The sequence below is a fragment of the Danio rerio genome, chromosome 12 (assembly GCF_052040795.2).
Source record: "Danio rerio strain M-AB ecotype USA chromosome 12, GRCz13ab, whole genome shotgun sequence".
Taxonomy (NCBI): domain Eukaryota; kingdom Metazoa; phylum Chordata; class Actinopteri; order Cypriniformes; family Danionidae; genus Danio; species Danio rerio.
In genome coordinates this window covers 48,806,787-48,834,262 of record NC_141032.1, presented here as the reverse complement: position 1 = coordinate 48,834,262, position 27,476 = coordinate 48,806,787, and the positions used below count along the sequence as shown (strand labels likewise).

The window sequence follows — 27,476 nt, the reverse complement described above, 5'->3', positions numbered from 1 at the left end:
AATCTTTCAGTAAAAGTATCAACACTTAATACTAAGTGTCATAATTTGATGACCTCTTCAATAGTCATGTCAAAGCTGTAAGTAAATCAGCATACTATCATCTCAAAAACATTGCAAGAATCAGATGCTTTGTTTCCAGTGAGGAATTAGAGAAAATTATTCATGCTTTTATCAGCAGCAGGGTGGATTACTGTAATGGACTCCTCACTGGCCTTCCCAAAAAGAGTCAGACAGTTGCAGCTCATCCAGAACGCTGCTGCCAGGATTCTGACCAGAACCAGGAAATCAGAGCACATCACACCTGTCCTCAGGTCTCTACACTGGCTGCCAGTTACATTCAGAATAGATTTTAAAGTATTATTACTTGTCTACAAATCACTAAATAGCCTAGGACCTCAATACAGATATGTTCATACAGTGAGCAAAGATCTCTCAGATCATTAGGATCAAGTAAATTATAAATTCCAACAGTTCAGTCAAAGGAGGGGGAATCGGCCTTCAGCTACTGCGCCACCCCCTACCCAAACCCCCCCGCTACTGGAATCAACTTCCGGAAATGATCGGATCTGCTCCAACATTAGGCACATCACTTAAAACACATCTGTTTAGCTGTGCCTTTGCGGTATAAGCACTGTGCTATGACCCTCAGATCACACTATTATGTCTTTCTTTTCTTCTTAATTCTTTTGAAACCTATTTAACACATTTTAATCTGTTTTTTAATTATTTTTATTCTTTTTCATTTTTATTTTCTTATAATTGTCTCTTTTATTCATGTTTGTGTAAAGCACTTTGAAATACCATTGTGTATGAAATGTGCTAGAGAAATCTGCCTTGACTTGCCTATTAATATTTAAAGACTTTGACAAATTCAATTTGTACCACTGTAGCTGAGGCCAAGAAAAATATTAATAACAAAAATAAAGGTAAAAATATAAATGCTATACAATTCATGACATAATTATAATGCACAATCATGTTTATGATGGATTCATGACAAGTTTATGTTGTCTTCAAGTAGAGTGAAACCAATTATTTTAACTCACTGGTTTAAACTGGTTCAACGTTTTTTAGACAAAACCTAGTGTGTTTTTTTTTTGTATTTACAAAAGTGTTAAGGTTATGTTTATGTAAATCTGCCTGGGAAAAAGAGAGATCAAGCTGGCTGGTCGTCATTCCAACCATTGGCATCTGTTCAAGAAAGAATGTATCCGCGACAGCTGCCAAATTCATCAAAACAATCCATTCAAGTTACAAATATCCTAATTACACATCAAAAGTGAAAAACTGGTTTATGGTATTGTTCTTGGTTCCAGTAAAGGCCCACCCACAGGTATTAATAAAGGCAGATTTTGAGGATCGCAGTTCAGTATCATCGGCTAAAGAGAATCTGAGTTTGCTCTGCAGCAGCATTCCCGGTAAAGCTACTTCTCTTATTGTAACACTTTTTAAAATCCAAACATCCAAAGATTTTTTCGCATAATGCTAATTTTATTTATCTGTGAACATAATACTGTTTATTTAAAATATTCTGAGCAATAACAACCGATATAAACAATTTATGCTGTGTGTGTGTGTGCAGGTGTCATTTGTCACTATGAGGTTTTTCATCTCATTGTGTGTGTCGCTGCTCCTGATTCATGGTGAGGGCTTTATCATCTGACTTGAAAACCCCATCTTAAATATTAAATAATTTTGCTTATTGTGTTTATTTAACAGGTAAAATAACCAGCGGTCTAACAACAGGTACAATATATTTTTTACAATCAAATTTTCTTCCTTCTATATTTTGCTTTTGTAAACGGACTGAAGGCATGACTCACATTATAAACAAAACAATAAAATAAAAAAATTAAAACCTACGCACTTGTTTAAAGCACAAAACCTTGCATCCCAGAGCTAATGCAAAAAGTATATTATAGTATTGATTAGAAAATAGATTTGCTTGCTAAGACTCTTATTACTCAAAGGAGATCAGTTGAAAGCAGTTTATACCTGTAGTTTGGAAGCTCAAACCACTGACCGCCATAGAAGTTCACAAAAAAAAAGAAAAAAGAACATTTTTATGTCATGCAAAGACATTGCTTTTAGGAAAAGAATGAAAAAGGACTAACTTAGGATTAAAAAAGGCTAATTTGGGGTAAAAGAGAAGTCTCTAATCGGGTGATAAATGAAGAGCCATTTAGGAGCTACAAAAGAGCTAAAAAAAACTTTTTTAAAAGAGACCAATAGCAAATAAAATATGGTGCTTTTAAACTGAAACAGTTAAAATGTAAACTGTGACAGAATAATATTGCATGATCGGCAGGGAAAAATCCAAATGAAATAAAACAACATGAAAGCTAAAGTAAAATGGTAGAAAACTGAAGAAAGCAGGTATATATGCACTTAGATGAATAGATGCTAATGAGCAACAGGTGAAATGGGTGGAGTCATTGGTGGGATGATCTATGATTGATAGTAGAACAGTAACACTGGCTTCACCTGCTGGTCAGAGCACAAACAGCACAGATAGGGAGAATGATAGTAGACTGTCAACAAATGACCTTAGCTGCGTCCCAAATCGCATACTTATGCACTATTCTACGCCATTTTGTAGTATAAATAGTGTAAGTAGTGCGTTCATACTGAAAACTCTAAAAATAATAAGTGCACTTTAATTACCAGGATGATGCACTCATTCAGCCGCTAAAATGAAGTGTGTAATGATGGACACTTTACGCACTCAACGACCGCAGATTTGCTTACGTAGCGGAAGGGGTGGAGCTACCGGAAGCACATGTTGAATAACTTTATTTATTTTGGATGGTGAAAGCAAAATTCTCCTACGTGAGTGATTATAGCGCCTCCCGATGGTGAATGCGGTTATACTCACGGCAGGTATTATTTGATAATTCGGTCGTTTATTTCACTGATTTGGCGACCGTCAAACATCATCAGGGAAACGGTTTGAATTTTCGCTTAGTAAAAAAACATTAGTGTGCAATTTGGGACGACACTACATACATATACTATCCTATTGAGTGTGTAAGTGCATAAGTACATAGTGCATGAGTGCATAGTGTATAGTGTGCCATTTGAGACGCAGCTTTTGTTAATTTACAGCAGAGGTGCTCAACCCTGTTCCTGGAGATCTACCTTCCTGTAGATTTCAGTTGCTACCCATTTCAAACACACCTGCCTGTAATTATCAAGTGCTGTTCAGGTCCTAATTAATTGGTTCAGGTGTGTTTGATCAGGGTGAGAGCTGTGTTTTGCAGGTAGGTAGATCTCCAGGAACAGGATTGAGCAGCCATGTTTTACAGCAACATATTTGCAGCAATACTTTTAAATACACGTAAAGCATGGTTTTATAGGAGAGTTGAAAGGACTTTTAATAAAACAAGTATTTAAGATTTAGATAGATACTTTTATTAAAAGCCACTGTAGTATGTTTAGAGAAATCTGTGTTATTATTTTTACAATCTGCAAAGTAATCATCCAAAGTAATTTACAAGCTCATAGTAAATAGAAGAGCAGTAATAGATATCCAGATACCACTGTCCATTTTAATTCCAGTCATATCTTGAAAAACTTGAAAAGATAAATGTATAATGTATAAGAAATATTGGCGGTAACTCTGAGAGAGGAATAAAGGACAGACTGTTCATATGTTTATCTCAAGCATCCTCAGTCAATACTTTCTCTACAGACATAGATGTTAGATGTTTACCTGTGAAGTACTGTACTGTCGGTTTGTTCCACTTATTCAAACAAAATCTGTAAGAGTTTTAGTTTAACACTGTAAAACATTGACTTTTTTATCTTAATTGTCTCAGGACGTACAACTTCTAGTTTTGACCCATGTTATGCATATAACACTCTTGATGACTACTGGAGAAACATTCATCAATGGTACTACAGTGGACATGACGACACACTTAATGAATGGAGCGGCTGGTATCGGCTGTATTTGAATAGACAAAGTGCCCAGATGTCTGAGTGGTGTGTGAGTTTTAGGGGATGTGGTGGGCACACTGGACTGTATCTCAACGGTTCTCATCCAACACTTGAGGATGGAGTGGTGACCCGTGATGTTGTGGGAACTAATAAAAACTCTAACCAGTGTGGATTATACAGATCCACATCCATCCGAGTCAAATCCTGTCCAGGAAACTATTACGTCTATGAACTCGTCAAGCCAGATCTGTCGATCTCCTCACCTTCATACTGTGCAGGTACAGGTTTAACTCTTTATAATGATTTATTTGAATGACAATATAAGGTCACTGGTTTGAGTCTCGACTGGACCTGGATGCTTTTTTTTTTGTATGGACAAACTGAGTAGATGTCTTGTTATACCTTTTCAACAGAAGTGGTAGAGAGATTTATTTTAGGGTGGGTGTGATTTTGCCAAGTAGAATGCAATCCAGGTTTACATATGATTTAAATGATTTCGGGTGCAATCAATTAATCATTCACTATTCAAGGCTGTTTTAACTGAACTCCTCAAATATCACAGCTTTAAGCTGCGGTCACATTAGAATTTGAGCATGCGATTTTCTGTCGTGTGACGCTGTGAAAAGGGGCGGGATTAAACAAGCTTATTAGACATTTTTTGTTCAATAGAGGTCATGTTTTGATCCTCGATTAGTCTCACACAGTCAAGTGATGCGATTTTGCAAGACAGAGTTCACCAAGCTTGAACTTTGCACCGCAGCAACCTGCGAAACTTAACGCATGACCCTGCGTTTCCGGTCTGACGCATTCGCGTGCGTGTGAATGGAAGTCTATGGGAGGAAAAGCCCAGTGTGACCGCAGCTTTACAAGTTAAGCTCAACCACATGTGTTTGATTCTTAGGGAAAGCAAGAGCTGATAAAAATGTTTACCTACAGTAAATCCAACGCAAGTTGCTATGAATAAGCATCTTTCAAACCTTATTGATTAATGTTAATGAATGTTAACACTTTACATACAGTGCTTGATCATATTGAAAGCACATTTTGTTTATTCAGACATGTTACCCCTTATTTTAAAAAATAGTGATGTGAGGATCGATACTAAAATATCAATATCTCCAATACCAGCTTTGTGTGTTCTAGAATCGATTATATCATCAAAATATCGATATTTCAGTAATTTGGAGCAAATCTGTAGTTTGTTTGAAATAGAAATACAGTGGAAAGTAACCACAATTACCGTAGTTTATTTAAATAATACCAACTCAGTTGGAATCATAGATATATACACTAGATATCGCATAAGGTCCTTGAGCATGCGTCAATAGCGCCGCCACATTGGTACAGTGCTCCCAGGACAAATGTCATTCAACCGCACTAGTCAAGACAGAGTTATTACGTGAAGATGCGGGACTTTAGCGCTGTCTACGGGTGTAGTAACGAGCAAACAAAGAAAACAAAGCACCAAGGCAGAACATTTCATACATAATATTAAGTTTTTTTCTGTTTTTGTATGTTCTGAACTTTTGTGCTAATCAGGTAACGTTATTGATGATAACAGTCACTTACTGCATTCACCATACGGCAAAGCAGCTCCAACTCGCACTAAACTAAAAATCAGCAAACAATGCAAAAGAAATATGACAACGAGATGCTGCGCTGCCAGAAACTTGTATCATTGTCGGCTAGTGAACGAGTTGTTTATAACGGAGATTCATTCACAAACGAATCGCTCAGTATGAGAAGTGAAAGCAGGAGAGGAGCTGTGTTTCAGGACATGATCAGATCAAATTTAACAGGGAGGGTGAATAGTACATTTCTGTACACACAAACACAAGCTTTTTGTCAGGAATGCCCGTGCGGTCAATGACCCATCAATGTAGAAAAGTGACGTAAAATTATAATTTTCGTAATTAAAAAAAAAACAAAAACATACTAACATCCAGGAAAACTCCCGATCATAGATATATGTGTATACTGTAAGTGTATGTCTCTGGCTTTGGATGGCCACAGTCCTCCACTGTACCTTGGTCCCGCATTCATTACAAAGTAGCACTACCCTGTAGCAAGATGGCGGCACTATTGACGCATTCCGTCCAATAGACAACAATAGGCCAGGCGACATCTAATGTATATATCTATGAGTCTGAACTACTTGTTCTTCCGCCTGCCAAGTCATGTGCATAATATGGCACTGTACACCTGCAGAGCACGTTAGTTAGCCACTCAGTCCACTGGCACTTGTTGATCAGTCCTACTGTCATTGGATATGGGTGAAGCCACTTCACTTTTATAAACTCAAACGATGTGGTTTGTGACACGTGTAACAAAACAGTGAGGTACTGTGGTAACACGACATACCTAATCAAACATCTACTTAAAAATTGAAAAGGGGATCAGAAGTGGAAGAAAAAGAGAGGCAAAGGTGCTGCTAGGACAAGATAGACATCGTTTTCAGAGTCGTTAGGTGCAGCAGGCAGGCACTATCCAGGTACCACAGCAGGCAGGCACTATTCGTGGCCTTGGGTTTTTGAGCCGATGATAAAACCACGGCAGTTCCCTGAATTCTTAAAACACATTTGTTTAGAACTTTGGTTATGAAAAACGTAATGAAATAATTAAAGGGGTGGTCCACTATGATATCATATTTTAAACTTTAGTTGATGTGTAATGTAGCTGTGTGAACGTAAACAACATCTCTGAATGTAAAAAGTTCTAAGTTTAATGCAAAGGGAGACCTTGGTTTTTACAGAGTTAGCTTAGCAAAGCCTACAATGAATGAATTTTGGGGACTACAAAAAATACTTCCGCCCCGTGTGAGATCACAAAGGTTAGTTACTGCGCATAAACATGTCACGGTTCAGGAAGGATGAGGGAGCGAGGACTCAAGTGCAAACACAGGATGATTTATTGATAATAAAAATAAAACAAAAGAACAACAAAAACCACCGCGAAGGGGAAAAACATAACTATAACACTAACAAACTTGACTGGGTTGGCACGACAAGAACAAGAGCAGGAACACATGGGGAGTTTAGACGACAAACTGGCACAGGACTGAAAACATGAGGGGATTATAAAGCAAAAAGTAATTTGACACAAACAGGTGAAAATGACAAACTAATAATGAGTTAACAAGGAGGGTGGGACTAGACAATAGACGGGAGAGCGCATGACACAGAGAGACAACACAAGCCATGCGCTCACATAAAACACGACAAGAACAATGAAAAGAATGAGAGAACTCATTAACCACATGTTCATGACAACACAAGCACAACACTGAAGCACACAACAAAAGCACGTGACCACAATGTAAACACTTAACCACGTGCTTTGACAACAGACGCAAGACATGAGCACACGATGAATGAAAACACTCACCGTGCGCTCACACACGCAGTGTGCATGCTTCATCCCAGCGCCAACCAAAACCGACACCATCAAGACTGAGACACTGGGAATGAAACACCACGCGGCAGACAGACGAAAACACAAACACGAGTACAAGAGCGCGCACGTGGGAGGGACGCAGAGCTCACGCGTCCGCATCAAGCGGAAGCGTGCACGCTCTGCGCACACCCACGAAGGCGCGAGCACACACGGAGACACACACAAATACAGAAACAAGTGCTCGACCCTAGAAAACCTGAGCCGAGCACAACAGGACAGGATTAGACATGACTAGTGTCCGGATTCTGCCACCAAAACAATAATTTACATGACCAGAGTGGCAGAACACTGACAACACACTGTGCAGGTAAGGGCCGTGGCCAGAGGCGCTGTAGCGTTATAGTAGTGATGAAGCTAAAAATGCGTCCAAACGCTGCTGTTTCCACAGAGCTTCGTCTGTTTCTGTATTTGGGCTTCCAAAGGACACGACACAAAGACAGAAGTGCTTACAGTTCAATATTAATTATGTTCCAGAGAATTATAAAATACATAGCAAGCATGATTTGACAAAACAGCCCCAAAATCTCTCCCAGTTCAGTGCTGAATTCGGTTAAAATCTCCTCAAAGCAGAAGCTGTGAACCACGACCTGTAAGTGTTTTTATTAGTTAAAATTGATCGTGACATGTACAGTGTCTAGCGTTAACGGTATGCTGTAGCAACTATGTAAACAATGCAAAATGCTGCTTTGCGGGTAAACGATTTAGCTACAAATTCATATTTATCAGTCAAACTGCTATAAACACCCACACCCACACATTTCTCACACAGCCTCTCTCTCAATGTGTGTGCGCAACTTTGTAATGTTTCTCTTTAGGCAGCTTTTCCATGCGTTTCACATCTCAGAAAATGAAGTCGCAAAAGATATGTGAACGATTCATATTACTGACACCTGCATATTCCGGATATATGTGAAACACATCATGTAACGCGTTGAGTAAAAAAAAAATAATAATACAGGAGCTGCACCTAACTCGTGTAGTAGCAGAAAAGTAAATCAAGGCTCACACAGGTCCCATCCCACATCTTGTGCTTTATTCTTCTGTCACGATATATTACAGATAATAACTTAATCTGAGCATCAGAGAAAAAGAAAAACTCCCGCGCACATGCGCTTGTTACAAAAAGTTCACACATTAACGCACACACTTAGTCACACGCAATAGCGATGTCTCTTAAAGGCAACCCAAGCTCATTCTGGAAACGTAGCCCCGCGGACGTTTCTGGAGACCGCAATTTACGTGGCTTTTTTTTTTTTTTTTTTTTGATCCGGCGGCTTTTCGCGCGAGAACGGCGCGGGCGCGAATGCCGCGCGCTCCCGAGAGGCGCCCGCCCGAGACGCGAAAAAACGCGCACAGTGGCCTCTCGCGGATCCGCGAAAACAAAAAAACGCTCGAATACGTACCTCCCGGGACGTAAATCGCGGTCCGCAGAAACGTCCGTGGGGCTACGTTTATACAATGAGCCCGGGTTGCTTAAAGGAGCCACACCCCATTTTCACTCGTTACAGACACTTGTGAAATTTTATTTTAGAGAGCATGCAGGAGGTTGACTGACTGTTAAGTGTTTACACAGCAAAAAGGGCGTGCTTGTACGGGCGTGACGTGGAGCCGATCTGCGAATCGCAGCACATTATGACGATGACCAATCAGAGTCACTTGAGGGCGGGCCTTTCAGAGGAATTAGGAAATATATCAGTCGTTTTCATGTTAGCTGAGTAGTTGTGTACAATCAAAGTGAGATTTATGAAAAAATTATGCGATTTCCTTCAAGTGAAATATGAGCACACATTGCTTTGCATCTTATAAACACAACCAAGCCTTAAAATTACATTCTGGACCACCCCTTTAAATGACCAAAATGTCTGCAATAGTTCAGCTTGGAGTAAAATGTGTCCCTGACCTAATAATAAAAAAATAAATAAAAAGTGTGAATGCTTATTGTTTTAATGTTAAGATGTTCAGGCAGGCGTTTTAAGATATACAAGCTCAGATGATGTCAATAAATATGTAAGTTGGCTCTTTTTGTGGATGATAATTCTTCATCAATAAGCAAGAAAAACCTACAATATCTCTTGTATTCAGTATGAAGTGACACTTTTAAGTACACTACTTGTTACTTTAATGTCCCAAACAGTAATTTTTGGGCAAAGTATCGGTATCGGATTGGTATCGCCGATACCTTCATTTGACTAGGTATCGGATCGGATAGGAAACCAGTGGTATCACACATCACTACTAAAAAACCTTAGCCCTATGATTGTGTTTTGTGTTGTAATACTTGAAACGGTCTTCTATGTGCATACAATATTTTAATAACACTTTTTCCACTCTTTAAAAGTTGCTTTCCCAAGCATCAGCAGTGACCCCTGCTACAACTATGAGTCAGTGGATCGCCCCTGGAGAGCCAACAATGAAACTGGAGATTCTATTTGTGATTTTTATTTCAATTGGAGTGGCTGGTACAGGCTTTTCTACTATGGAATGAACATCCAGATGCCCGAGACCTGCACTACTGGACTCGAATGTAACACAGTTGTTAGTCTGTTCCTAGATGGTCATCACCCTCAGATAGAAGATGGAGTGGTGACCAGAGTGGTCTGTGGAAATTATGACAGGAACGAGTGTTGTGATTACAAGACAAACCTCATCAGAGTGAAAGCGTGTCCAGGAAATTATTATGTCTATGAACTTGTGAACACACAAAGCATATGTGCAGGATACTGTACAGGTACTGTTCACGATTGCACAAGACAAAAAAACATTTAACAATTTTTCAGTAATGACCCTCTAGTAATGTGCCTTTTTAAAATCACATATTTGATATTTTTGTTTTAAATCAGATGTCAGCGCTATCTCACAGGTGGTTTCCACTGCAAGTCCAAATGTAATTACTGGATCCACCATCACCATCAGTAAGTTGTGTGTGTGTGTGTGTGTGTGTGTGTGCGTGCATGCATATACAGTTGAAGTCATAAATATTTAGACCCCCTTTGTATTTTATTTTATTTTTTAAATATTTTTACTAAATTGTTTTTAACAGAGCAAGGAAATTTTCACAGTATGTCTGATAATATTTTTTTCTTCTGGAGAAAGTCTAATTTGTTTTATTTCAATTAGAATAAAAACAACTTAAAACATTTTGAATAAAAATTTAAGGTCAAAATTATTAGCCAGTTAAAGTTATTTTTTCTGATTGTCTACAGAACAAACCATCATTTTACAATAGCTATATATTGTCATTAACCTAGTTAAGCCTCTTAATGTCACTTTAAGCTGTATAGAAGTGTCTTGAAAAATCTAGTCAAATATTATTTACTGTCATCATGACAAAGATTAAATAAATCAGTTATTAGAAATTAGTTATTAAAACTATTATGTTTATAAATCTGTTGAAAAAAATCTGCTCTTCGTTAAACAGAAGTTGGGGAAAGAATAAACAGGGGGGCTAATAATTCTGAATCAACTGTATATAATTCTGTCATGACAACTCTCTGAAAGTTTTAGTATGTAATGTATATATGTATAGTGATCAGTGCTTCCCACATATAGACTTTACTTTGGCGGGCTGCCGAGGTTTATTAACGGCCGCCCAAGTATATTTGGTGCTGACACATGAATAACACTATTGTTATCATCCTTTTACGCTTTTTTGCATCCGCACAAGAAAGCTAATGATTCGTGATCAATTAATCAGTGGAAAATCTTCTCTCGCTTTGCACGTTTTCTACCACAGGTTCTGTGAGTGCGTGATCTGTCACTCACACAGATGCGCATTTTTCCATCAAAATGCGTTTGACCGTAGTTTCTGAAATGAAACTCCTAAAATGTCCAGGATTCGGGTTTTACTTCCTCTTTCTAAAGTCGCCATTGTTTGTATGTGTTTTTGCATCACCTTTTTGCAGCTGACAGACGCAAGAAAAACATTAAATGAATAATCATTTAATAAACGACTGAGTCAAACTTTACTATATACTCAGAGAGAACAAGATGACATCTATAATCAACCCAGGCTTATTGTGGAAGTGCAGTCCTGCGGACGTTTCTGGAGACCGCGGAATACGTCCCGGGAGGTACGTACGGCTGCAGTTTTTGTTTTTGCGAATCCGCAAGAAGCCGTTGTTGTGCGATTTTTCGCATCTCAAATGCCTCTCGCGAGTGCAGTTCACGCCCGCGCTTTTCTCACGTGAACCCACCGGAGGCCGCTGTCCGACTGACTGGATGATTGACTGCGCGACCGGCCAATCGGCTGACCCGCCCTCCTCCTTCCCTGAACCCAACCAATTTTACCGATTGACCCGCCCGCCCGCTCGCTCGCTTCCCTAAAGCAACAGTTTACAAAAGCCGTCCAAAAAAAGAAAAGCCCTGATTTTTTTTTTCTACTGCGTTTTCGGATTTCACCGAGTCCTCACCCTGTTACGAAATTCGTTCACTTAACTTTTGGGATTCTGTTTTTGTCTTACCTGATTGCTGGAACCGCTCTTCCCCGGACTCGAAACCGATCGCCGTGGTCAACTCCTCTCTGCATCTCCAGCCTGCCGACGTACACGGTGAGCTGAGTGGACAAACGGGTTGCAGCGGGAAAACCCTCCACAAGGAGGTAAGCGGTTGGCCGGCCGGGACGTATTCCGCTGTCTCCAGAAACGTCCGCGGGACTACGTTTTCAGAATGAGCTTGGGTTGTCTATAATGGCTGCAAAATATTTGTTAAAATGGCTAATTAACTAATTTGACTAAATTTAAATAATTACACTTTTTCTAGTATTTATAATTTTTAGCAATAATGTCTATTTTTATTCATTTTTTTCTGATATTTATTTCTCATTTGCTGTATATTTTATTAATTAAATCATGTTGATCTATTACATACTTTATACAAATCTAAAATGCTTTGACAAAATTGTAAATGTCACTCCAATAAAGCAACTTTAGAGAGAGAGCGAGAGAGAGAGAGCGAGAGAGAGAGAGAGAGAGAGCACCCTTTATCTGTCGGTGGGTGCACATGGCTCCTAAATAGCATAACAGTAAGAGATATAAAGGATTTCTTTATTTCAACAGCCTTTTTTTAAATAGCTTCAACCCATTGAAACCAAACTGTGTATTACAGTGTCATAATACATTAAAACTTATAAAAATTACTTTACATTAAAATTAAAACTCCCATAATTTTTTTATTTGTCGCATGTAGTTGACTATTTATGTGCTGTGGGTAAAAGAATTGTTCCAGCAACCACCGCAAGTATATTTCAAACATGTGGGAAGCACTGGAATAGACCTGCTACGCTGCTGCTGCTGCTTTGATTAATAGTGCAGAGCAAGTACCAAGACTTGCTTCCGCCAGTATATTCACAGACATGTTGTCTGGGAATCCAAAAAACAAAACAAAGAACACTGCTGATGCAAACATAATATACATGTAATCCCTGTTGTAGATCTAAACACAGGTAGAGCTGGGCTGGAAAAGGGTCTATGAAAATGCACTGCGCATAGCTTCACAAACAACACTGAGCATTTAAAATAATGAGGAGCAAGCTCTTTGTCTGCTGAAGCAACAGCAACCAATCAATTGTGCAATGTCACCATGTCATTGATGATGTAGTAGGAGCGGATTAGATATGCTTATCAGTCTGTACCGCTAATACAGTGTAATAACTCAAAACTGTTTAAACTGGCACCTGCACAAACTTGTAGCATCATTGGATCATATCATGCACATGGTTTAAATATTTCACAATTATTAATACGTTTAACTGACAAGTTTAACTTGATCTCATCTTTCACTAACACAGATTATGACCCATGCAGTAACTACAACACTCTTGACAACTACTGGAGAAGCACACTTAACTGGGATGTGTATAACGAAGTAAATGGACATGATAACGATCATGAATGGGACGGCTGGTACAGACTCTTCATGAATGGATTGAGTGCTCAGATGCCGGACTGGTGTGCCTCTTATATGACATGTGGGGGATTTACTGCTCTGTGGCTTCATGGATCTCATCCTCGACTAGAAGATGGAGTTGTTACTCGTGAAGTTTACGGCTCCCGTGATGATCAGAGCAGTCACTACAGATCCAACCCAATCCAAGTCAAAGCTTGTCCTGGAGATTATTATGTCTACAAGTTCACCAGACCTCCTCTTTCAATCCCAGCTCCTGTATATTGTGCAGGTATGTGTATCAGACATTTTAAATATCTCATATTTGAACATTTAATCATTTGTATTTGCTGCTTGTTTTCTTTTTCTTCTACAGTACCTTTGCCCACCCCAAGTGTCGACCCCTGCTACAACTATAACAGTTTGAATGAAACTTGGAGATCCACTGAGAGCTCTTTTTTTGATTACAATAGCCATATGTGTGATCATAATGAGTGGAATGGCTGGTACAGGATGTTCTACAATGGTCAAAATGCTCAGATGCCAGAATCATGTGTGAATCAGTACATTTGTGGTGCTATTTATCCAATGTGGCTCAATGGATCCCATCCTCAGCTGGAAGATGGAGTGGTCCTCCGTCAGATCTGTGCTTCTGGATATAGTGGCTGCTGTTCTTTTAAATCCCACCCTATAAGAGTCAAAGCCTGTCCTGGACATTACTATGTGTACGAGCTTGTCAAGCAACGGATTTGTTCAGTTTACTGTGCTGGTGAGTATTTATTTATGTGCACTTCAGTCATTTTCTGCTCTGGATTTTGTTTGAAAGTAAATGATTTTGACAATAAAATGTTCTTTAAATAAAGCTACAGGCCAGTCCAGCAGAGCAGTGACAACAATCCAGCCAATCACATCCATAGACTTCATCACTCCACCAATCACAACCACTGGTAAATGTTTTTTTTTTTTTTTTTTTTTTTCAGGTCTAAGAAATAATGGTGTTATACAATACGTAACAATTATTAATATTGCAGAAAATAATTAGAATGACAAATAGGTCATGGGAAGAGCAGCAAAAAAAAAAAAATTCATGTTATAACAACGTCATTAACATTAAAGGACATTTAAAGACATTTTAATGATAAATACAATTTTTTAACTAGTTAAAGGTCGAGAAAAATACTAATGACACTTATAAAATTTCTGACACAATTATGCCCTCATGAGAATCATGTTTATTAACCCTTTCAGGCACAAATTAAATTTTAGAAACAGGCAAAATCTATGCTTTTAACTGTTGCAAATCAGCAACGCCTGCCTTGAAAGAGTTAAAAAGGTTTATGACACGTTATGTTGCCTTTGTAATGTTATGATGTACTGATGTATGTCAACTTGTCAAAGAAATTCATATTTGCATTTAAAATGACATAACTCAATGAATGAAACTTAATGAGAGTTGTTATAACCATGTAATAAATATTCTACATACAACACGTCATGCCACAGTTATACATTTTTTATGACTAGGCATGGGCCAGTATAAGATTCTGACGCTATGATAACCTTTGATAAATGTAATTTAATGTGTATTTCTATAGCGCATTTATTGTGTGTGGCCATACACCCAAAGCACTTAACAATCATGAGGGGTGGTCTCTCCACACCACCACCAGTGTGCAGCGTCCACTTGGATGATGTGATGGCTGCCACAGGACAACAGTGCCAGTGCGCTCACCACATACCAGCTATTGGGGGAGTTGAAAGACAGTGATAGAGCCAATTCGGTGGAAGGGGATGATTGGGTAGCCATGATCGTAAGGGCCAATAGAGGGACTTTGGCCAGGACACCGGGGTTACACCCCTGCTCTTTCACAAGAAGTGTCATGGGATTTTTAATGACCACAGAGAATCAAGACCTCAATTTAACGTCTTATCCGAAAGACGGCGCCCACTGACAGTGTTGTGTCACCTTCACTTTTACTGGGGCATTAGGACCCACACAGACCACAGGTTGAGCGCCCCCTGCTGGCCTCACTAACACCACTTCCAACAGCAACCTAGTGTTCCCTAGTGGTCTCCCATCCAGGTACTGACCAGGCTCAGCCCTGCTTAGCTTTAGTGAGTAACCGGACTTGGGCTGCAGGGTGATATGGATGTGATAAAAATATCAGAGCTTCATGGTATTGTGCTCACTACTCTAAAATATATTCTTTTTGGGTCAATATTTTCAATATTCTTGTCTGGGTCAAAAACAAAAACTTTTTTCTTTTTATATATATATATTTAAAAAAAATAAATAAATAAATAAAATAAATATATATATATATATATATATATATATATATATATATATATATATATATATATATATATGTAAAAGATACTTTTAAATTTATATATATATATATATATATATATATATATATATATATATATTTTTTTTTTTTTTTTAAGATTTATAATAGTTTAAACTGTAAACATGTCAGGCTAAATATTCAAACGATTAATTGAATTCTGCTGTCTTGATTTGTTTCAAAAACACTGATTTCTTCACAATTCAAAACTGCATCTTTGGATATATTTTTTTCTGCTGGAGATAATGATGTCCTAAAAAACAACAACAAAAAATGTAAATAAAAACATGCCTTAGAAACAATATTACCAGTCTGATCTCACGAGGAAACATGTATTTCAGATTTTGTCAGTTTAGTGGCTAATTCGTACAAATTCATACCAGCTGAGTTGTACAAAAATGTACGGATTTTAGAAAGGAGGCGTGACACCCATCCCCACCCCTAAACCCAACCGTCATTTTGGGATGAGCAAATCATACTAAATAGTACGAATTAGATCATATGAATTCATACAAATTAGCCACTAAATCAAAAAGTTACGAATTGCCGTGAGATTGCGTTGGTATTACAAAAAATTTTGGCGGTTTTAAAACCTTGATTTTTCCCAAACCACAATAAACCTTGAAAACGGTTATCGTCCCATGCCTATTCATGACAGTCTTATGATCATCTTATAAACTAAAGTGTTACCAAAGACTCTTCTGCATGACATTTACTTAACTAACGTAATTCTTTGAAATACAGTGAAAACCCAATCAGTGAGCTTGAAATTTAATGTTTACTCTTCAGTATTTGTCATGGGACTACCAAATACCATTACTAAATAATGAATATGCTATAAAATTTGTTTTTTCAATGTTTTCATCTCAACAGATCCCCCTGTTGACCCCTGCTACAACTACTTCATCCTGGATGAGCCATGGAGAGCCACCAGCAATCAAAACTCCTCTCAGTTAATGTGTGACAGAGCGGTGAGCTGGAGCGGCTGGTACCGTCTCTTCATTAATGGTCAGAGTGTTCAGATGCCAGACACATGTGTTGATGAGTTGAGCTGCGGCACTAATGCTCCACTGTGGCTGAGCGGAGGACATCCAACACTTGAGGATGGAGTGGTCACCAGAGATGTCTGCGGACACTGGAACAACGACTGCTGCTATTTCCAGTCCAATCCCATTCAAGTCAAAGCCTGTCCTGGAGGTTTTTATGTCTATGAGTTTGTGAGGCCAAATGGCTGCAATTTAGCATACTGTGCAGGTACTGGACACACATTTAACTCTGCCTTCTGTTTATGTTAGAGATGATGGCTTTCTGTCTGACATTTATTTGTGTTTCTAGATGTGAGGTTTAACACTAGCTATACAACTGACACACCAGAGACGACCACAACAGAAACTACAACTATAATATCTGGTAATGTAATGTGCTGTATCACAATCTGCAGGATTATTGCTCAGATTAAAGTGTTATGAGTATCAAAATCTGCAGCGGTTGTTCAAATGATTACATAGTAACGTAGAGGTGTGAACGTAGAGGTATTCTTATAGTAAAAATAATAAATATATTTATATTTGTATACTAGTTGTAATACATTTTTGTCCTTTAATATGAACAGTCAGATATATAAACTGTACCTTTAAACAACACAAGCATTTATAGCAAACTAACTAATATAAATATCCCGCTCGCTTTCTGAGCCTTGTCTAGCAAGTTCTTTTACACCACTATGATTGGTCACATGCTCAACAGAAAGGGCTGCGATTGGCTCTCGCGCGCTGGTGCTCTTCACCGAAGAGTGATACTGATAAATGGCAGCGGCCATCAGTCTATCACAGATGATCCATGATAGAGGTGGTGGAGAAAACTCTGCAGACACGCGCTCGTGTCTGTATCCAGAAGTATCACTGTAACAGCTGAGAGGAAGTCATGCCAGCAAGTCAAATGGGCCACAGTGAGAGTGAGAGAAATAAAGTTTGCCTTCATTCTCTCAATCGCAGTAAGCTAGGGACTTCTGCTGTAAGTGTCAGTGAAAGAATGTCCAGCAAACACACACGCAGTGAAATCGTGCAGTTTCTGCATTTTGAAGCTGTTGGAGTGTTGTAAATAGTAGCGCTGGCCTCCTTCACCATAGTATGCTACGGCGACAGCGTAAATGACGTCAGTAATAATAACCAGTTATGATTATTACTGAACCGTTACCGAATTGTCTGTGTTTGCATCGCGGTGCACCGAAGAAACAATTCATTTTGACACCCCTAGTAATTTGTAATTTCATTCTCACTTTCCTCATACACCCAGTTCTCACTTTTTTGATGTTAATAGTGGAACAGAAGTGCTCTCTTCCACTTTAACATCCTGCCCAGATAAGATCTGTCCTGTCTCCGGACCAGACCAATGTGCCGTTCCTCCTCTGAACCTGGCTGCCTGAAACTTTGAGAGAATACTGGGCAACACTTAGATCAGAAAGCATGCTGCAACTCAAAAACCCCTGCTGACCTTAGCAGATAACAAGCCCAGCTGGCATCATTTGCCTCCTAACTCAATTTGGCCAAAACCTTGTACTACACCAACAACATTAACAACACTTCAGACACCCGCAATTTATTCAGGATGTTTAATGCTGTGCTCTGTCCTTCACCACCTCCTTATCAGCTGATGATTTGGCCTCATTTTTTTACACAAAGAACTACTCAAATTTAAAATCTGTTTCCCAACACGTCAATCCCAATTATCCATCAAACAACACCAGTCTTTCTCTTTTTCTTTCATCACATGCAGGATGCAAACCAATCAGGCTGCAAATATGGACATAATACTGAGACCGCACTACCTTCAGTAACTAAAGGCTGGGTTGTGGATTCTAAATCTTCCATTCTGCGTTTACTGGATCTGTCAGCTGCTTTTGATATATTGATGCATTAGATTCTACTCTCCACCCTCTCCTCAGTTGGCATCTATGAAACCCAGCTCTGCTGGTTGGAGTTTTACCTTACCTGCAGTTTGTTCAGGGTTGCCTGGAGAGGAGAGGTATACAAAACAAAAGGGAACCACAGGGATCTGTTCTGGGTCCCCTTCTATTTTTTATTTACACCACATCACTGGGAACCATCATCCACTTGGTTTCTCTTATCATTGTAATGCCGATGACACACTGCTCTATCTTTCATTTCATCCGGATGACTACATGGTAGCTGCAAGGATTTCACACAACATGGAGTATATTTTGGCTTAGATGAAACTTCTCGTCTTCCCTGCAACACCACGTGTTCAATGTGATTTTTCAATCCAGCTGTTATCATCCACCATTACCCCATTACCCAGTTTGGTAAAGACTCTCGGGCTGATCCTGGATGATCAACTGTTCTTCAAAGAGACTGCTAACATAGCTCGGTCATGCAGATTAGCACTCTCCGAAAAATCCAAACCCTCTAAACAGATCATGCTGCCCAACTTTCAGTCTAAGTACTTATCATTTTAAGCCTGGGCAATGCTCTTCTAGGTGGACTCCCGTCCTGCACCCTTAAGCCTCTACAGATGATCCAGAATGCTGCAGCTCGTTTGGACTTCAAAGTAAAATAATATTATATCGAAAGCAAAAATTATTAAAGCAAGATTATTTTGCTTACTCCATTAGCAGATCATTTTGCTTGTTTTAAGGGAAAGCTCACCTAATTTTTAGCGTATTAGTTCTTAAAACAAGACAATGTGTTGCTTGTGTAGAAAATACTTCTTGATTTAAGAATTTTTTGATATTTGGACTAGAAACCAGACAAAAAAAATAAGAAAAACAAGTAGAAGAAAGTAAGTAAGAAAAGTAAGAAAAACATTTTTTTTGCAGTGTATGCCCCATATGGTCCAAAACCTGTTTTTTTTTTATCAAACAAATATAAATATGCATATAACAAATAATACTGCTAATAATGATAACATTATGCAACTGCAAATTGTCATAAATAAACTAAAAAAGCCGTTTAATCCATTAATTCTTTTTCATTTGTAAAGATATTTGTGTACTGCTGTACATCTTGTGTGTATTAGGCAATCTGTAAATGAGGTGCACAACTGACGTGCTGTGCGCTGGACTTTAGACCTGTTTTCTGCTGGTCAATTGAACAGTCTATTTTAGTTCCTTTATAGCAACGTGTCAACAAAGTGCCTTAACACACCTCTTTACCAGACCACAACACTCTTGAGTCCACAAAGTGGTGCAAATGGACTTGCTATTTAAACAACGTGGCGGAAAACGGGAAAATTAAGGTTGCGTTGGTCTGAAAATAGCAACACGTTGGGGCAAACACGTCTTGCACCTTATTGCACTGGGTGTTTGATAAGGTCCTTACTCTAGCAAGTTACTTTAAATAACTAGCATTTCCTGAGTGCTTTGTCTCTTCTTGTTGAATTGCTAAATACCTCCTCAATTGTAAGTCGCTTTGGAAAAAAATATTTTGACTAAATGTAATAGTAGCTTTACAAAACATGCCTATTATTACATTACACTACAGTTAAAATCATATAAAATGTGTGTGTTTTTGTGCTCTAATGGTCTGTTAAAAAAACTTGTAATAATGCATATTAATGACTTGTCCATCTAGATGACAGAAACCCCTGTTCTGAACTCAACTGCTCCAAAGAGGAAAGGTGTGGGATGAAAAATGGTGTTTATGGCTGTTTATGTAACAAAGGCCACCAAAAACAGCGAGCAGCTCAAGACTCCTTTGGTTAGTGTGTGATTCTACAGTCAAATGTGAAATAAAAGGTGTTTTTGTGTCATTAATGATCATGTTTTTCTCTCAGATTTCAATGAGACCTGTGAGAGCAGCTCTGGCTCCATGTCTGTGTCTCGCTGTCAGCTTTTTGAAGCTGGTTTTTCAGCTGAGCACTTACACCTCAATGACCCCAGCTGCAGAGGAACCGTCCAGAACGGCAGAGTGGAGTTTAACTTCGACAACGATCAACACATCTGTGGCACAAATCTTGTGGTATGATCAACTACCTGTCTCATAAATCGGTTTTCTACTACAAGGTTGCTTGAGTCTCATCAGTCTAAGGAGTTTCATTATTTTTAGATAAACACTCAACTACAGTTCCACATCACTACTTATTTCACAGCTACAACAAACACAAATCAGAACACAACACAAAGCTTTGGAAGAGATGTGTAAGAAACTAGTCCCACACACAGGAGCATTTTGAGGATAAAAACCTGACAAATGTCTGAAATAAAACTGAACAGTGGCTTTAGCTGGAGGAACTGTAGTATAAGCAGAATATTAATCAAGTGCTTAACATTTTTAAAAGAATAATGCACATCCACTTTAATTTATCATCCAAACACTTATAGTGACTGTAATACCAACCTATTTATTGACAACTATTCTGTATATCCCTATAAACCAGTGGTCCTTAACCTTTTTATCATTGCGGACTAGTCAACGCTTTTACAGTAAACAATTTTACAGTGGTTGCTAGGACCATTAACCGTTTTCTCAGAGGATGACAAGCTGACAAAGCACTCCTGTCACTCTGTTACAAGTTTTAGTTATGGAAAAAATTACAAAGAACTGCAGTGTTTGGGTGTTCTGAGATAACTGTTTGAGATATGAAGCTGATCCGTCAGTTCTTGTCACGTGATTTGAAGTGCGCGTCACGCCGCTTGTGCATGCAATCCGCACACCTCCATTGAAAATAACGAACTTGCGTGAACTAGCAAGCAAAAGCTAAAAGCTGGCGGCCCTAAAAGGCTGCCATCATTTGCGATCTTCTTGCACAGCCATGGTGGATTCACCTGATTTGTTGACAAATGGGTTGAGGATCTATTCCTTGACATTCCTTGAGGATCTATTTCTTTCCTGGGTCGTTTCCACTTAGCAAAGAAACATTCCAAAGACGTCCGTTTCTTACTTATTCCAGTGACCCAGATGTAAGTGAGAGAATAAAATAACTTTTCAAAATAAAATATTTTTCATAATAAAAGATTGTTGAGACTCAGATAATGAATAAAACAAAAATAATTCATGATTTCTTGTGCAACCCAGCACCCACTGATCCAAGTACTGGTACTGGTTCACGCCCGGTGATTACGGACCACTGCTCTAAACAGGTCAAGAGTGTGGGTGTCATCGTCGATACCTTCTCTTTTTACCTCACATCAATGATATTACCTGGTCTGCTTATTTCCACCCATGTAACATTAACCAACTCTGCTCTTCTCTTATACCTCAGACCACTACTGCTCTTGTTCATAGCCTTGTCACGTCTCATTTTAATAACTGCAACTTGCTTTTGGTGTAACTCCCAAATCCCTCCATATGCTTCAGTTGGGTCCAGAACTCAGCTGATAGTATCATAACCAGAATCCCATGTTCTAATCAGAACACCCCTGTCTTGAGACTTCTCAAGTCTTTCATTTAGTGATGAAGATTGGAGAACAACATGCTGCCAAACACACTGACACGTTTGCCTGCATTCTCCACCAATAATATATAACACATCATTATTGCTCTTGACAACTGGTGTTGTTCTTTAAAATAAAATACTGAACTCAAGCTAAATTTATATAAATGAAATGTATATGTGTTGTCTGCAGGCCAACGGCAGCCACTTCATCTACAGTAACTATATTGTGGGGACGCCGGGAACAGAAGGTCTCATCAGCAGAGTGAGAATCCTGAAGCTTTCTTTCAGCTGTGTTTATCCTCAAACACAAACACTTTCCATGAACGTGGAGATCAACCCACTGCAGAGGTGCTACAACACACTCATTCTGCTTTCAGTTTGACTGTTTTATATTGGTGTAGTCGCCAAATTAGAAAATTTCACACAATTTAGTCGTTCAATATATGTTTTATGCCTAAAACAATATATTTATAATTTAAACAGCACTGTGCACAAGGTCCTCCCCAGTGGTGAAGGGGTTTATCAGGTGCGGATGGTCCCGTATGTGGATGACGAGTTCACTCAGCCCTTCACTGGTAGAGTGGATGCAGAGCTGGACCAGGAGATGCATGTGGAGGTTGGTGTTGAGGGGGTCGACAGCCGCCAGTTTGCCCTGGTGATGGACACGTGTTGGGCTACACCTGTGAATGACCCTGATTACAGTCTCCGCTGGGACCTCATCACTGAAGGGTAAAGACTCCTCTGCTCATTAAACACGAGTGTTAACTCACAACATCTTTTAAAAATCTACTACTTCTAGATCTCTCTGATAATTGTATATTTTCAATATTTCAGAACTAAAGCACTAGATGAATGAATGCACTTGAATGCATGTGATGGAATATTTTGGTTTGTTGATTGTGGTTGTTGATCTCGTCAGGTGTCCCAATCCTGAGGACGACACAGTGAAGCTGCTGCAGAACGGCGTCTCCACAAGCAGCCGTTTCTCCTTCAGGATGTTCATCTTCACTGCAAACTCCACTAAGCTTTACCTGCACTGTGCTGTTCACCTTTGCCTTCTGTCCAGTGAACAATGCTCAACGGTGAGTTTAAAAAGTCTTCAGAATCTCCCACTGATGTTTCAGCACTAAACACAGACAGGGAGATATGATGGTGTTGAGGTTTAATGATGAAGGCTGTTAAACATGTTTGTTCTGCCCTCTGCTGGGGATTTTGTGCACTCCTGTTGGTTTTGTGTTTGTTCAGTGATGTTTATCAGGGATTTGCACAGCTGGATTTGACTCTTTTCTCTTCTAGAGCTGTGACTCTGGAGAGCAGCGGAGAGAGCGCAGGGCTCTGGATCTCCATGACAGTGCGTCACTATCTATGGGTCCTCTAGTGTGGTCTGGAGGAAACACAGGTCAGCATTTCATATGTCTGAATGCAGTTTTGGGGAAGCTGTTATGAAAATAGAGCTCCATAACTATGGGTTACTCATCATTAACATAAATAAACTACCCTTTTAATGTTAATGTTTGGTACTTAAAACAGTAAATACAATTATGAAATCAAAGCTCAATGCTTTATTGAGCATTATTAATTATATATTTTCATTTTTCTCAAACAGACTCTAGGTGTCAAAATGTGAATCTGTAAGGTCCACCGAATGAAATATAGCTGTTGTCAAACTACGCGTCTCTTTGTAGAAAAAAGTAGCTATCTTCTGGAAAAACTATTTTTTTATAGCTGAGCTATTGTCAAGTTTCTGAAAAATGTAGTTAGGCTAATCATTGAACTATATGCTGCTCCTCAACACTGTTTGATTGAGCTGTAAATAATCTGTTATTTCATCAGACTGACTGATATTCTCTGTTCACAGATGTTCAGTTTCTCCCAGACCAAGTGACGGTTTCTGAGGCTTCTTGTCTGTGTGCTTCTCTGGTGCTGTTGTTCATTCCTCTGATGAGTTTCTTCACCCTGTCTTAGTTTATTGACACAGAAAGTGCAACATTTAGTTTAGCTCCTTTTAATGGATGTGGTATCTCTTTATTATATAAAAATTTTATGCGGATTTTACTTTACAGGTTTACTAGGTTAATTATATATATATATATACACACACACACACGCATATGAAGACATGATATAGAAGTCTAACAAAGATCCAAAACAGCATATGATATGTTTATTCAAATTATGCAAAAAAAATAATAAATAAATAAATAAATAAAAATAAATAAATAATAATAATAAAATAAAAAATTTGGGTTGGGCTTTTTTTTCAATCCTTAAGTTATAAAAAAAAAGTAATTTTGTTAAAATAAATTGTGTGATAATGTGTTTAATTTAGGATTCAGGCATTTAGTACAGTTCAGTACAGTTAGTCAGTAATTTAGTAAAGTTTCAGTACAGTGGCATAAACATTCAAAAGCTATTTGAGGACTAAATAAATTTATTCCACAATTAAAGTGACGTTATGTTCTGTCTTTTTTGATTTTGTAATAACTTTTCTCATTAAACATAAGAAAGATTGCTGCTATCTTTAAAGATGTTTCCTCATTATGGGAACTTCACAATACCAGTACACAATTATGCTGATCTAAAGCACATATAATTATGAGTTAATGTGTTAAACTATTCTTTAATTAACTCTGCATTAACAACTGATAATAAGCATAATTATTAGATTAAGTGTTTTAATATGACTAAGCAATTCTTTACAAGTTAATACACCAAGTCATTAAATTCATAACAATTCATATATCATGACAATCTGTTAATTATATACAATTTTATCATTTGCTTAAATATAGTCATTCATGTAAATTCAGTTTTTCATTAACTAATGTTTATCTGGACATTAAAGCATAAATTAATGCATATTAGCATAGTCATATTGTAAAGTGCTACCTTTATTTTTAACAGTAGTGCAATGATACGTATGCATAAAAAGTAAATAAAAAATAAAAAAATAAAAGAAGGAATCTTGCTACTTATACTTTCTGTTTAAATGGCAGAAGAATGCTGCAGCACAGGTTAAATGGGGTGAAGTTTAGTCACTTATCAAATGACAGAAATATTCTTGTATTGCAGGTTTTAGTGAAAGAGGGTGAAAAAGTCACTCTAGTCCTCTATAATGCCTTTCTATCAATTATTATGAGTTTATTTATTAATATTGAGTTATCTATGCAGCTTATATGTTTACGTAGCATCAGCTTTACACAAAATGAAATTGATATTACAGTCTCCAATGTATTTAGCTATTAACAAGTACATTTATGACAACCAAAAGTAGCAAAAATTGATTAATTAATTAATATGCTATACTGTTACTGTAGTTAAAATAAAAGGTGACGTTATGGGATATATTTATTGTTTTGAGACTGCTTATATATGAATTCAAGTAAAATAACGGATCATAAATGCAGTCGTGATAAGTCTTAATAAACTCTATATCTAATGCTACGTTCCATACACAGTGTGACAAACCCCTGATGTTATGCTAGGGGATAGTGGGGTTTGACATTTAGTTATTTAAAATATATTTATACAAACAGTGAATAAGTGCAAAAGACAACCAAAGTAATACCAAAAATATGTGCTTTAATTTACGAGACCCAAAGTGAACAAAAAACAACGAAATAATCCAAAATAAAGAAAAAGTAAGTAAAGCAAAAATTGACTATATACAATATATAAAACACTGAGACAAATACAAAGATGGAGAAAAAAAAAGGAGAGCTGGCAGAAGGGACGCGGGCGGTGCTGAAGAAATTAATAAAACAAAACCCAAACTAAATCTAACTTCCCAGAATCTTCTAGCTAAGTAACTATGTGAAAACAAAATAATAACACGTGAAGAGCGAAGAGGGGTGGCGTTCACCCCTAACCTAATGTACTACTATACAGAAGAGTAGTCCTATTCAATTCAATTCAGTTCAGCTTCATTTGTATAGCACTTTTACAATGTCGATTTTGTCAAAGCAGCTTCACATAAATGGTCATAGTAACTGGAACAGTGTGGTTCAGTTTTTAGTGTTTAAGTTCAGTATAGTTTAGCTCAGTTCAGTGTGGTTTGAAGTCATCACTGAGAGTCCAAACACTGAAGAGAAAATCCATCAATGCGTAGCTCTACCGACCCTGAACCATGCAAGCCAGTGGCAGAGCGGAGAGGGAAAAAAAAAACTTCACCGATAGGAGAGTGAAGAAAAAAACCTTAAAAGAAACCAGACTCAGTTCGGCATGACCATTTAAATTTCTCCACTGGCCAAAAGTCTTGTGCAGAGCTGCAGTCTCAGCGGTGGAGGCTGGAGGCTGGCCTAGGTGTTGCAGAATGTATGTCACGTGACTTTCTTACCTGTCCACTTCATTCAAGCCTCGTAAACAATGTAAACTGAGAAGGATATTCGAATAACGGACAGATAACGTGAACTCAGAAAATGGCAACAGCATTTCAAGAGTTTCAGCGCCGAAATGTCCATTTCCAACCTCAATATGTTCTCGTCAAATGAACATTACAGTCACAATTTTACAATGAGAGATGTGAATATGTCATATTATTTCAAATTGATTGTGCCAATAAATAAAACAATAATAGAAATTGCTAGCTGTCCTTGGAATACAGTTGATGAAAAGCAAACATTGTACATTTCACTATGAATCTAATAATATTCCAGAAATAGCATGTACAGTATAGTGATAGTTTTGAGCTGTAAACTTAAACATATATGTTTCACAGATAGCTCTGTGGTCATCTTAGGGTTTCCCTAGCAGGGTTTGAGTCTGACTGATGATGGTTCCAAAAACCAGGCAGAACAAAAGAAAAAAGGCAGTGTGAAATCATGGTAAGTGGATTTGGCTTTTCTCTTCTAGATTGCTTTTGAACACATCATCGATTTGGTTTAGGGAAGGGGCTGTGCTGTGTTAAAAGTGTTATGTTTTATTAACTGATGTTTTGCAACTAGTCTACAAAAGTTTGCATCTGTGACGTGTCCTGGTACACCTGGTACACCGTAGCATACGCCGGCGTTTGACGCAGAAGTATAAATCAGACCAGGAAGCCAGAATGAGAGTGATTGGTTTCGCATGCAGGGGACTAAATAAAACTAAAGCCAAGCCGCTCACCAACATTTAACTTAGGATGCTATTTATTACTCAATGATCATTTGATTGTCAATAAGCCTTTTAACCGATATACTTTTAGATAAGAAAAATATATACATTTTATAAAGGAAACATAAGTTCGACAACAACATATGCTATCAATGTCAGAACAAATGCCCTTAAATAATGTAGCCTAGATGACTGCAGGCATCAAATGTTTATTGAGATTGTGTGGTCTGTCATATATAGGTCGGTTCTTTATCATACGCACGTGTTGTGACAACAGTGATCTTCAGCTCTGATGTGATGCTTTTATTTACCCTGTAAACTATATAATAGGATACATTTTTTTACATATAAAGTAATGTAAAATGATGA

At 38.1% G+C, this 27,476-nt stretch overlaps 2 protein-coding genes across 2 annotated transcripts in view; both read left to right on the top strand.

Annotated features, from left to right (window-relative positions):
- Positions 1-27,476, top strand: part of LOC108179123 (uncharacterized) — a gene marked incomplete at its 3' end in the record, with an annotated part of 177,624 nt that overhangs the window by 51,901 nt on the left and 98,247 nt on the right.
- Positions 1,345-25,705, top strand: LOC147841583 (uncharacterized). Its single transcript, XM_087277048.1, has 18 exons — positions 1,345-1,418; positions 1,583-1,643; positions 1,720-1,746; positions 3,819-4,217; positions 9,731-10,120; positions 10,233-10,304; positions 13,178-13,564; positions 13,649-14,041; positions 14,136-14,219; positions 16,497-16,877; positions 16,959-17,033; positions 20,213-20,338; positions 20,415-20,599; positions 22,207-22,364; positions 22,500-22,745; positions 22,936-23,098; positions 23,313-23,415; positions 23,875-25,705. Exons 2-18 carry the CDS (start codon positions 1,598-1,600, stop codon positions 23,979-23,981), a joined length of 3,342 nt encoding a protein of 1,113 aa, XP_087133174.1. The 5' UTR covers positions 1,345-1,418; positions 1,583-1,597; the 3' UTR covers positions 23,982-25,705.